The 12,664-nt window shown below is 48.7% G+C and overlaps 1 protein-coding gene across 2 annotated transcripts in view; it reads right to left on the reverse strand.

Moving 5' to 3' along the window:
• Positions 1-12,664, reverse strand: part of COPG2 (coat protein complex I subunit gamma 2) — a 37,907-nt gene that overhangs the window by 12,024 nt on the left and 13,219 nt on the right. For both annotated transcript variants that reach the window (XM_060689388.2, XM_060689385.2), the window contains exons 9-14: positions 10,408-10,565; positions 8,662-8,795; positions 6,740-6,807; positions 4,873-5,061; positions 2,553-2,648; positions 1,875-2,118 (exon numbers count right to left, since the gene is read on the reverse strand). In XM_060689388.2, coding sequence (XP_060545371.2) covers positions 1,875-2,118; positions 2,553-2,648; positions 4,873-5,061; positions 6,740-6,807; positions 8,662-8,795; positions 10,408-10,565 — 889 coding nt within the window. The remainder of the gene's footprint in view (positions 1-1,874; positions 2,119-2,552; positions 2,649-4,872; positions 5,062-6,739; positions 6,808-8,661; positions 8,796-10,407; positions 10,566-12,664) is intronic.

Genomic DNA, 12,664 nt, shown 5'->3' on the forward strand with positions numbered 1-12,664 from the left:
AGAAAAGATAAGAGCAATGGAGATCTTCCAGATTGCTCAGAGGAAGATCCCGCCCATCTTGATGGGCTGCATTTATCGCAGTGGGCAGAGAAAGGGGTTGCTGGGAAAAAGGTGTTTGATTTGTGGCTGTGTTTGTTCCTCGTGAAGAAACGAGGAACAAACACACAGCCTCTGTGTGGAGCCTTGGAGCCTCTGAACTTCTCTTGCCAAGTGAGATCTCGTGGGTGTATTTCCATTTGGCCTAGTGGATTTAAGTTTGTTGGGTGGGCTTATTTGTGGGAGCGACTTTCCATTGTTTTATGGACTATTGGCCCCTGCCTTGTGGACTGATTGCAGCTGGATTTATTTGGGACAGATCTGAGGTTGGATGCTGGGGAACATTAATAAATTGTCTAAACCACATTACTCTGCCACAGTCCTTCATGATAAAGCTGATAAGCACCCACCTTTATCTCCCTTGACACGCTGCCAAAGACCTAATTGGCAATTAGCTTTGCGAGGCCACACGGAGCACAGAGTCAAAACGGAGCTTCAGAATTTAAACCGACCAGCACGAACAAAGTTGCTTCCTGCAAAGGCTCATGTGCCTTTGCTCCTCCTTTATGTCTTATGGGAAGGGCCAATCATCTCCAGGCCTTACTCCTGAGTCGCCCCTTTTGTCTTAACTGTTCTTGTCTTCTGGCAGCTCTGCGCATGCGTGCGCTGGGAACCCTATTCCTCTGCCTCGCTGACGTCAGACTCTGGAGGCTCCAGAGTCCGCGCATCACTCTCAGATGGCCCCGGCCCCATCTCTGCCTCCGACGCAGAGCCCTCGTCTGAGCCTTCCCCAGACTCCAGGACTGGCCCATGTCCTCCCCAGCCTCCTCACTGTCTGATGCTGCTGCCAGCTCTGCAGGCTGCTGGCGGACCACAACTAGCAGGGCGTGCTTGTCCCGCTCAACCTCTGCTCCCGTTTTTGGAGTATCAGGAGCAGGCAGCTCACACAAGACAGAAGAGAAGCCTTTGGGATACTGTTCAGGCATGCACTGGCCTGATTGGTGTGTGGCTCGGTTCCCAATAGGCCACGGCCCGTGGGGGTGTTGGGGACCCCTGCTCTAAGCTGCCCAGCTAAATAAATAAAAATCCGTGGGGTATTCTGGGAATACCCCACGGTATTCCTGGTGGCTCAGCAGACTGATAGCATTGTGATTAACACCAGCTGTCTGCAGTTACTGTAAGTTCGAATCTCACCAGGCTCAAGGTTGACTCAGCCTTCCATCCTTTCTAAGGTAGGTAAAATGAGGACCCAGTTTGTGGGGGCAATAAGCCGACTTTGTATAAAATATACAAAAAGGATGAAGGCTATTGCTTAACGCATTGTAAGCTGCCCTGAGTCTCCAGAGAAGGGCGGCATATAAATCAAATTAAAAAAAAATAAAAAATTGAAGTCCACGTATTTGAAACCGAAAGGTGATTTTTTTTTCAAGAGGTAATTGGACTTTCTTGGGTTTTTTTCTTCAGAAGGATTTATATTCCTTGCAGACAGCTGGTCATTTGCATCCTTTTTTAGGGAGTCGTTGAGGCCGCCTGGAGGTTTACCCGTGTCCTCTCTCCAACCTCCAAACAACCCTCTCAAAGGATGCAAACGTCCAGCTGTCTTCCAGGAGTATAAATCCTTCCGTTCCCCAGTCAGAGCTGAAGAAGCTTCTTGGAGGAGAAGCGAAACGCCTTCAAAAGAAAAAAAAGAAGAAATGTCCAGGTGCCTCCTGAACAAAAAGCCACCTGGATGACTGAGAATCTCCATATTTGAAAATGGCCAAGGTTGACCAACGCCGATCTCGAGGTCTTCTCCTTCTTGGTCTCAAAGCTCGCCATCCCCCTCGCTCCAAACTCACCAGCCCGAACGGCTTCGTTCTCCAGCACCACTCGGTTGAAGATGAAGCGGATGTACTTGGAAGGGGTGGGGGTCCTGGGCCCCTCCTTGCCCAGCAGGTGGAGGATCTTGGTGGCCAGCACCGTGTGCTCGCAGTCTTCGATGAACTCGCAGAGGTGAGCCAGGCCCGTCTCTTTGCTCTCGGGGTTCTCTTCGATGATGCCGATGATACAGTCCACGATGGCTCGCTTGTACTCGAAGCCGCCCTGCGGGGAGACACGAAACACGCGTGTGCAGCAGTGGGACTGCGGCCAGTCCTCGGCTTACGACCGCAACCGAGCCCCAAAAATCCCCGTCGCTAAAGCGAGGCAGTCGGGGGGCGTGAGTTTTAAGACCAATGTTAAGACCAGAGGTCTTCACACTTGGCAGCTTTAAGACTTGTGGACTTCAACTCCGCTTTAACGACCACTGGAAAAAAAAAAATTGGGTTGGTCATGTAGGCGACCTGTTTTACGAACGTCCCGATGTAGCCTCCGTTACGGTCGTACGTCGAGGACTACTTCTCAAGACTTTCTTGCTCTTGGGTCGCTAGGCGCGTCAAGTTTATAGTTCTCAAGACACGTTGCAAGCAGCGGCCTGGGTAAGTTCCCCCAACAGGGGGCGCTGCAGGAGCCCCCCCAATGCAGACGGAGCGACCTACGTCATCCCGAAGCATGTTGGACAGGAACGTCATCATGACGCTGTGTTTCCGTGGGTACTTCTGGCACAGAGCACTGATGGCTTGGACGACTACCACCTGCAAGGCAACAACAATACGACGTTAAGTGAGGACCGGTCGGTTCTCTGTATCGGGCCGATTAAAGAGGTTCTGGGGTGGGGGGGAAAACCCATCCTCCTGTAGGGCATCATGAGGGCATCAGCAGCAGAAGGGGACCTTGTATGATGGAGAGATGTGGACAGCAGCCAATAGTCCTTTTCTCTAAGGTGGCGTTTTTCAAGCTTGGCCACTTTAAAGATGCTGGACTTCCCCAGGCGGCTATGCTGGACTTCAGCTCCCAGAATTCCCCAGCCAGCTATACTGGACTTCAACTCCCAGAATTCCCCAGCCGGCTATACTGGATTTCAGCTCCCAGAATTCCCCAGCCAGCTATACTGGACTTCAACTCCCAGAATTCCCCAGGCAGCTATACTGGACTTCAGCTCCCAGAATTCCCCAGCCGGCTATACTGGACTTCAGCTCCCAGAATTCCCCAGCCGGCTATACTGGACTTCAACTCCCAGAATTCCCCAGCCGGCTATACTGGATTTCAGCTCCCAGAATTCCCCAGCCAGCTATACTGGACTTCAACTCCCAGAATTCCCCAGCCGGCTATACTGGACTTCAACTCCCAGAATTCCCCAGCCGGCTATACTGGATTTCAACTCCCAGAATTCCCCAGCCGGCTATACTGGACTTCAACTCCCAGAATTCCCCAGCCGGCTATACTGGATTTCAGCTCCCAGAATTCCCCAGCCAGCTATACTGGACTTCAACTCCCAGAATTCCCCAGGCAGCTATACTGGACTTCAACTCCCAGAATTCCCCAGCCAGCTATACTGGATTTCAACTCCCAGAATTCCCCAGGCGGCTATACTGGATTTCAGCTCCCAGAATTCCCCAGCCAGCTATACTGGACTTCAACTCCCAGAATTCCCCAGGCAGCTATACTGGACTTCAGCTCCCAGAATTCCCCAGCCGGCTATACTGGATTTCAACTCCCCGAATTCCCCAGGCGGCTATACTGGACTTCAACTCCCCAAATTCCCCAGGCGGCTATACTGGATTTCAACTCCCCAAATTCCCCAGGCGGCTATACTGGATTTCAACTCCCAGAATTCCCCAGGCGGCTATACTGGATTTCAACTCCCAGAATTCCCCAGGCGGCTATACTGGATTTCAACTCCCAGAATTCCCCAGGCGGCTATACTGGATTTCAACTCCCCGAATTCCCCAGGCGGCTATACTGGACTTCAACTCCCCGAATTCCCCAGGCGGCTATACTGGACTTCAACTCCCAGAATTCCCCAGCCAGCTATACTGGACTTCAACTCCCCAAATTCCCCAGGCGGCTATACTGGACTTCAGCTCCCAGAATTCCCCAGCCAGCTATACTGGACTTCAACTCCCAGAATTCCCTAGCCGGCTATGCTGGACTTCAACTCCCCAAATTCCCCAGGCAGCTATACTGGACTTCAGCTCCCAGAATTCCCTAGCCAGCTATACTGGACTTCAGCTCCCAGCATTCTCCAGCCAGCTATACTGGACTTCAACTCCCAAAATTTCCCAGCCAGCTGTGCCGGACTTCAGCTCCCAGAATTCCCCAGCCAGAATTCTGGGAATTGAAGTCCCGCATCTTAAAGTGGCCAAAGTTTTGCCCACTTTAATACAGGGATGGTTTTGCATGTGCGCTGGCCGCTTGTGCGAATGGAGCTTTGCACACTCACATGCTCGCCTGCCACAGGCTGCAGCCTGGTACTGGGCCACGGACTGAGAGTTAGGACTTCAAGTCCTCCCAAGGTCCTTTCCAATTCTGTTATTTGGTTAGTGCCTTTTCCAAAAGACAACTGGACTTTCTTGGTTCTCTAGAACTGAAGAAGCTTCTTGGATGAGAAGTGCAACGTCTTCAAGGAAAATAAACCCAAGAAAGTCCAGTTGCCTTTTGGAAAAAGCACCTTTCGGACAAGCATGACCTGGAGGATTGAGAATCTCCATAGACTTTTGATTCAAGGGTTATCTGAACTGGGCTGCAGAACCACATATGGCCACTAGATGGCACAAAAGAGATACGGAAAGAAACTCTCTGCTGCCCCACAGTGATGGCACAAATTTTTGCAGGTAGCATAACTTAGTGACACTTTTTCTAAATCCTGCGGACTCCCCTCCGTGCCAATTTTGGCAGAGAAAAGCCAGAATCCCATCCACCCCTAACAATTCTGGCGGGCCGAAGAGAAAGCCAAGAACCAGATTTTAGAAGGCTGACCTTAAACTCATCCGATATCTCGGAGACGAAGGAGGAAATCTGTTTCATGAGTCGGTCCACGCTGCTCTCGCTGCCCGTCTTCAGCAGGGTGGTGATGGCCAGCGTGGCGATGCTGCGATTGGAATCGGTGATCAGGTTCTCCAGATCCAAATTGCAGGCCGTCACCGCGGACGGATGCTTCATTGCCACCTGAAAGTACAACCCAGAAAAGCTTACAGGAAGAAGGCCGCCAATAGGGACCCTGCAGCCTGCAATGACTAATATAAAATATAAAATAAAATAGAACAATAAAATAAAATGCAATAAAACAAATAATAAACTAAGTTAAAGCAATAAGATAAAATAAACTGCAATATAAAGTAATAAAATAAAACAAAATATAAAATAAAGTAAAATAAAATAAAATAAAATGCAATAAAATAAATAATAAACTAAAGTAATAAGATAAAATAAAAGTAAAGTAAAATAAAGTAAGTAAAGTAATAAAATAAAACAAAATATAAATAACGTAAAATAAAATGCAATAAAATGCAATAAAATAAATAATAAACTAAGTTAAAGCAATAAGATAAAATAAAATGCAATAAAATAAATAATAAACTAAGCTAAAGCAATAGGATAAAATAAACTGCAATATAAAGTAATAAAATAAAACAAAATATAAAATAAAGTAAAATGCAATAAAATGCAATAAAATAAATAATAAAGTAATAAGATAAAAGTAAAGTAAAATAAAGTAAGTAACAAAACAAAACAAAATATAAAATAAAGTAAAATAATAAAATAAAATAAAATGTAATAAAATAAATAATAAACTAAAGTAATAAGATAAAAGTAAAGTAAAATAAAGTAAGTAAAGTAATAAAATAAAACAAAATATAAAATAAAGTAAAATAAAATAATAAAATAAAATAAAATGCAATAAAATAAATAATAAACTAAAGTAATAAGATTAAATAAAAGTAAAGTAAAATAAAGTAAGTAAAGTAACAAAACAAAATAAAATAGAAAATAAAACATTTCCGCTAAGTGGGACAGTTGTTAAATGAGTATCGCTCTATTTTATGACTTTTCTTGCACCGTTGTTAAGTGAATCACTGCAGTTGTTAAGTTAGTAACCAGGTTGTTAAGTGAATCTGGCTTCCCCATGGACTTTGCTTGTCAGAAAGTCGTAAAACGGGATCACGTGACCTTGGGACACTGCAACCGTTTTAAGTACATGCCAGTTGCCTAGCCTACGAATTTTGATCACATGACGGTGGGGATGCTGCAACGGTTGTAAGTGTGAAAAACGGTCGTAAGTCACTTTTTTCAGTGCTCTTGTAACTTTGCTCAGTAAACGAACCGTCATAAGAGGAGGACTATGTGTGTTTAATATTGTAATGTTTTGTCCTTGCTTTTTAGATGTTGTAAGTTGCCCCATCACCTGACAGTGGCATGAATACCATCTAAATTTAATTGATAAATAAACACAGGTAGTCCTCAACTTATAAAACTTCACTTAGTGACTGTTCGAAGTGACCATTTCTCACACTTACAACCGTTGCAGCATCTCCACGTGATTTACATTCGGATGCTCGATTATGGATTCATGTTTACGACGGTGGCAATGTCCCGGGGTCACGTCATCCCCTTTGGCGACCTTCTGACAAATCCATGGGGGGCGGGAGCCAGATTCACTTAACAACCATGTTGCTCCTTGAACAACGGCGGCAATTCGCTGAACACAGGCGGCAAGGAGAGTCGTAAAATAGGACAAACTCACTTTTAACAAATGTTGTTTCGCTTAGCAACATAAATCTTGGGCTCCGTTGCGGTCGTAAGTCGAGGACCACCTGTGACAGACGGCCCCCTCTGAAGCGCTCACCTTATTAAGGGTCCGGACCGCCGCGTATCTCAGAACGGGCTTCGGCGAACTGCAGAAGAGCTGAAGCACTGAAAGGAGAAGCAAAAATGGACCAGGCTGAATTTCATCACACAATTTTGTCACACAAGGCGAGGAAGGGAGGGGATCACAAGCTTGACGGACAGCTCATCCATTTGCCTAGTTGTGACCCAGATAACACCCCTTCTACAGCTGTGTCTAAATCAGGGGTGTCAAACACAATATTTCGAGGGTTTCAAGGTGGATGCAGAACCCAGAACGGGAAGATTTTTGACTTTAACTAGACTACTGTCATGCCTTCCACATGGGGCTGCCCTTGGAGACTATTCGGCGGTTTAGTGAGTTCAGAACGCGGTGTTGTGGTCCGCCAGCAGCCTGCGGAGCTGGCAGCGTAGTCAGACAGTGGGGAGGAACATGGGCCAGTCCTGGAGTCTGGGGAAGACCCGGACGAGGGCTCTGCGTCGGAGGCAGAGATGGGGCCAGGGCAATCTAGGAGTGATGCGCGGACTCCGGAGCCTCCAGAGTCAGATATCAGAGAGGCAGAGGAACAGGAGGAGTCTGTTCCTAGTGCGCGCATGCACAGAACTGCCAGAAGGCAAGAACAGCTAAAACAAAAGGGACAACTCAGGAGTAAGGCCTGGAGATGATTGGCTCCTTCCATAAGGCTTAAAAGAGGAGCAAAGGCACGTGGGTCCTTTGCAGGAAAGCAACGTTGTTAATTCTGTTCCCAGTCGGCATCTCTGTTTGATTCTGGACTCCGTGGGGCTTTGCCAAGTAGGTCTTTTGGCAGCGTGTCAAGGGAGATAAAGGTTGGTGATTATCCCGAAAGACTTCTCCCGAAGGACTTGTTTTGCAACTAATTGGGACTCAGCTGTGAATGAACGTAATTCACAGCTGTTGCAATAAAAGAGGTTTTGGGGACCACTCGTGGGTTTTAATGTTCAGGAAGCCTAGGTCACAACACGCGGCAGCGTGAACAGCTTCATGCAAACCAAGGCTTGTATAAGCGTCGCCTTTCTTGCAGGAGCTGCACTGGCTGCCGATCAGAAGTGAGCGTCACATACTGTAACAACCCATTCGGCGAGCACCGGAAATGCGCGACATCGAACAGCACGGCAATTAGCTTGCGCGCGCCATCCGCACATGCTTGCGTCATCAAAAACACAGTGATATAGGACCAGCTGAATCCCACCACTGCTGCCGATCTACTTCCAGGTTTAAGTCAAGGTTATGGTTGCCACCTTCAAAACTGTCCATGTTTGGGCCCGAGTTCTTTGTACGACCGTCTTTTCTCGGTTACGTCTACCTGATGTATGGTTGCTGCCAAAATGGGGTGGGGTAGGATTTTTTTAAAAAATGGGCTTTTATTAAAAGTAGTCCCTCGACGTACAACAGCTCGTTTATGACCGTTCAAAGTTATAATGGCACTGGAAAAAAGGGAAATTTTTCACACTTACGACCGTCGCAGTATCCCCGCGGCCGCATGATATACAGACGCTTGACAGCTGACTCGTATTTATGACGGTTGCAGCGTCCTGGGGGGTCACGTGATCCGCTTTTGCTGACCTTCTGACGAGCGAAGTCAAGTGGGAAGCCAGATTCACTTAACAACCGTGTGACTCATTTTTAAAGAACTGCCGTGATTCGCTTAAACGAACGCGGCAAGCAAAGCCGTAAAGTCACCTAAACAAACGTCTCATTTAGCAACATAAGTTGTGGGGCCAATTGTGGTCGTAAGTCGAGGACTAGCTGTGTAGGGTGGATTATTTTTTTTTAAAAAAAACCTGACTTGGCGACTACATCGATCTGTTTAATAAATGAAAATAAATAAACGAGCTATCCCTTCAGTCCACCAAGGACTCCGGGGTCTGAAACGAAGGGACAGATTCCCATGTTGCACTTACCTGAGACTGCCGGGGCCAGTTCCCGGGCCGTGCAATTGGGGAGGTGGATGATGGCCGAGGCGGCCTCGTAAATCACCATCTCGTGTTTGTTGCGCAGGCAGCTTTCGATGAAATCGAAGAGGGGGTTGTCGTGCCTGCCGAGAAAAGACACGGCTGCGTTTACAGGTCGTGTGACGTCAGCATTAACGTCCCAGAGGATTGGACAGGGGTGTCGTGGATTGTAGTCTGGATTCCCAGGAGGGAGGGGCAGCTTCCCAGAGGGCAAAGAGGCAGTGGAGCTTGGAATGTCTGGTAGGCAGGAAGAGGGTTATAACCAGCGGTGGGTTTCACATTTGGTTACCACTGGTTCGCCACGCGCGCGTACGCCTTCTGTGCATGCACCCAGCCTTCCGGGCATGTGCTTTGCTCCTGCGTCTGCTTCCACCCATGCACCTGGCCTCAAAAACGTGCCTAAATAGGACAGCACAGAGCTGTGATGGCGAACCTGTGGCACGCGGAACCATATCTGTGGGCACACGAGCGTTGTCCTAGCTCAGCTCCAGTGTGAAAGTGTATGCCAGTCAGCTGATTTTCAGGTTTTCCGGTCCCACCGGAAGTCGGGAAACGAGCCGTTTCCAGCCTCCAGAGGGCCTCCGGTGGGTGGGGAAGACAGTTTTTGCCCTCCCCAGGTTCCTAGAATGCCTCTGGAGCTTGTGGAGGGTGAAAAACGGGCCTACCAGGTCCATTGTGCCAAAAGTGGGGGGAGCACGGGGGGGGGGGGGGTACCACGCGCATGGGTGGGGCTCATTGAATTATGGGTGTGGGCACGCATGTGCACGACCCCCCCCCGGTGTTCTCCCCACTTTTGGCACGCGACGGCAAAAAGGTTAGCCATCACTGGCATAGAGCCAGGGCAGTGGGGGGCACCCTTGATTTCCACTACCGGTTCACGCAAATCGGTCCGAACCGGCTGAATACCACTTCTGCTTATAAAGGCACTATCCTAGCCAGTGATGCCTAACCTTTTTGATGCCGAGTGCCCAAAAGTGCACCCCCAAAATGCGAGCACATGCCATGCATGCGCCCCACCCCACATGTATGCACCCACCCACGCATGTGCATGCGTTCCCTATGCCCCCCCCCGCCGCCCATTCCAAGTTGGTGCAGGAGGCATTCCAGGCTCAAAATGGGGCACAGGATGGCACATGCACAAGTGGTGGGATTCAATTTTTTTTACTACCGATCCTGTGGGTGTGGCTTGGTGGGCGTGGCAGGGGAAGGATGCTGTAAAAACTCCATTCTCCCCCCCCACCTCTAAGGGAAGGTTACTGCAAAATCCCCATTTCCTCCCGATCAGCTGGGACTCGGGAGGCAGAGAATAGATGGGGGTGAGGCCAGCCAGGGGTGGCATTGACCGATTCTCCGATTTCCGCTACCGGTTCTCCAGAACTGGTCAGAACCTGCTGAATAGCACCTCTGGCGTGCAAGTGCGCGAACCCCCAAAATGCAATGAGTGCCCCCGCACATATGCCCCAACCTCACATGCACGCCGCCCCCTGCGCATGTGCGGCAGAGACCCAAAGATCAGAGGGCCAGCAGGAGGCACGCAGGCATGCGCCGTGGAGCTGTGCTGGGGCAACGGCTGGCGTGCCCGCAGAGAGGGCACAGGTGGCACGCAGGACTTAGGTTCACCATCACGGACCTAACCTCATTCCACATTCTATTCTGGACCCCCTGCCGACCTCCCCCCCCTCCAGATCTCTTTACCCCTCCTCAGACTCCTTCAGCAGCCGGCTGGCAATCCGGATCAGCATGCAGTAGGCAAACTGGGACTTCAATCCGGATCTGGTGAATTTGTTCAGCATCTTGGAAACGGCGAGGCGGTCGTTTTTTCTCAGGTGGTAGAGCAAACCGAGAGCATGGTACTGCGGATGCGGGGGAAGAAAAAAAAGGATTTATTTTTCCCCCGAAGCTAAGGTGACCGGGGTCAGCTCAAAGCCAGGGAAAGGTCGACGGTAGACCTCAACACAGGTAGTGTTAGGGAATGGCTATTGCCTAACTGGTTGGGTTGGCAATATATATAAACCATCAATGCATGTTTGCAGTCAAAATGTAATGTATAGCTTTAAGGCTGTAATGCTGTATTGCATCATACTGTATTCTGATTGGCTAGCTCTGTAGCCAACGTACTTAAGAGGAAGCTTGAATCATGGCTTATTTTTTCTTATTACATTATTATTGCTACCTCTGCTCCTCTCTGCCTGTTCTCTCTGCACGATCACTGCTTGATCATTGCTACTTGTTGTTTTTCTACTGTTTTACTGATTGTTTTACTGCTGTACTTGTTCCTGTTTGCAACTCCAAAAAGAACTGTTTTATTGCATGTGACTACAACAACTGGTAAGAAGACTTTGTTCTTGGAATATCCCTGGATTGACAATTTAACTATCTTTATCTGTGTATGACCTGGATTGTTTATTGGACTTTGCTTTGCTTTTTCCTCAAAGTAAAAGAATATCACAACTCAGTGTGTCTGTGTATTGACAGTGCTTTATTCACAATCACCCTCAGCCGTTTCTCATGTGCACAACTTTGCTACTCAAGGGTTACTCTGCGCATATTTCTTAACAGGTAGCAACTTCTTTTCATGCGTGCCTCCAAGGGGGAGGGGGATTGACCGAGAACAGGGGTGTCAAACTCGATTTCACTGAGCGTCGCATCAGGGTTGTGGTTGACCTCGGGGGGAAGGGGAGGCATTCTGGGCGTGGCCAGCTCAACGTCACTCGTGGCCGGGGGGTGCCTGTGATGCAGAGCTGGGCGTCACATACTGTAACAACCGGTTTGCCCACAACCGAAAATGTGAGCGCATGCGCGTAGCAGCAAACACAGGGCGATTATACAAGACGGGATAGCACCAGGGCAAGTGGGCGGGCCAAGACGATGGTCAGAACTATCGGTTCGCCCGAACCGGTTTGAACTGCTGTGGTAGCCTGGGTGGGGCTGGGAGGATCCATTGTCTCCAGCAGACAAAGGCGAGACCAAGGCGAGCCCAAACCCTTTCCCACCAGAGAAGTGGTCCGGTCCAGATGGCCGCCACCATGTTGTAGATCAGCGTCCGGTCGAGGTGCTGTGGGATGGTCCTTTGCTGTTTCCAGGGCGGCTTCGCGAGCCGGTTCTAACCACCTCGCGGGCCAGATCCCTGACACCCCTGACCTAGACTCCTCCACTACTGACTTCGTGATGACAGGCCGCACGATTTTTAGCCAGTGTTGCGCTATCTGAGAATGATGACAGATGTAAACCAACAAGAAAGCGCTCTGATGGCGCGGTGGTTAGAATGGAGTATTGCAGGCTAACTCCACCCACTGCCAAGAGTTCGATCCTGACCGGCTCAAGGTTGACTCTGTCACTGCGTCTTTTGCATTTACCAGATGAGCTCATATTTTTGGACTTTCAGACTTTCCGTAGCTTGCCAAGTTTTCTTATCAGTAAGCTAACTATGCATGTCCGCATTCCTTCACTTTTTCTTCTATCTTTCTTTGTTCCCCTGACAAGAGTTCCGGCCGCAGAGAGGTTGCCGGCAGGAACGTTGCCAAAATGTAATTATTTTAGATAGTGAGATGTTTTATTTTCTTTATAACAAATAAATGAGCTTTTCTTAGAAAAAAAATCTTCGGGGTTTCTTTTCCTAACGTATACACAAGGAAAATGCCACGATCCACGTCTCTAAATCAAGGTGTGATTACCCAAAACCAGAATGGGATTAATTAGCACCCTGACAGATTCGGCCTTCCATCCTTCCGAGGTGGGTAAAATGAGGACCCAGATGGTTGGGGGTAAAAGGCTGACTCTGTAAACCGCTTAGAGAGGGCTGTAAAAGCACTGTGAAGCAATATATAAATCTAAGGGCTATTGCTAACTGTATCTATCCATCACCTACCTATCTTCTCTCTCTCTCTCTCTCTCTCCCTCCCTTCCGTACTCTCTCTCTCAACATCCATCTATTTATCTATCTATCCATCTG

Source organism: Pantherophis guttatus, chromosome 7 (assembly GCF_059756535.1).
Source record: "Pantherophis guttatus breed Tessera chromosome 7, ASM5975653v1, whole genome shotgun sequence".
In the NCBI taxonomy this organism is placed as follows: domain Eukaryota; kingdom Metazoa; phylum Chordata; class Lepidosauria; order Squamata; family Colubridae; genus Pantherophis; species Pantherophis guttatus.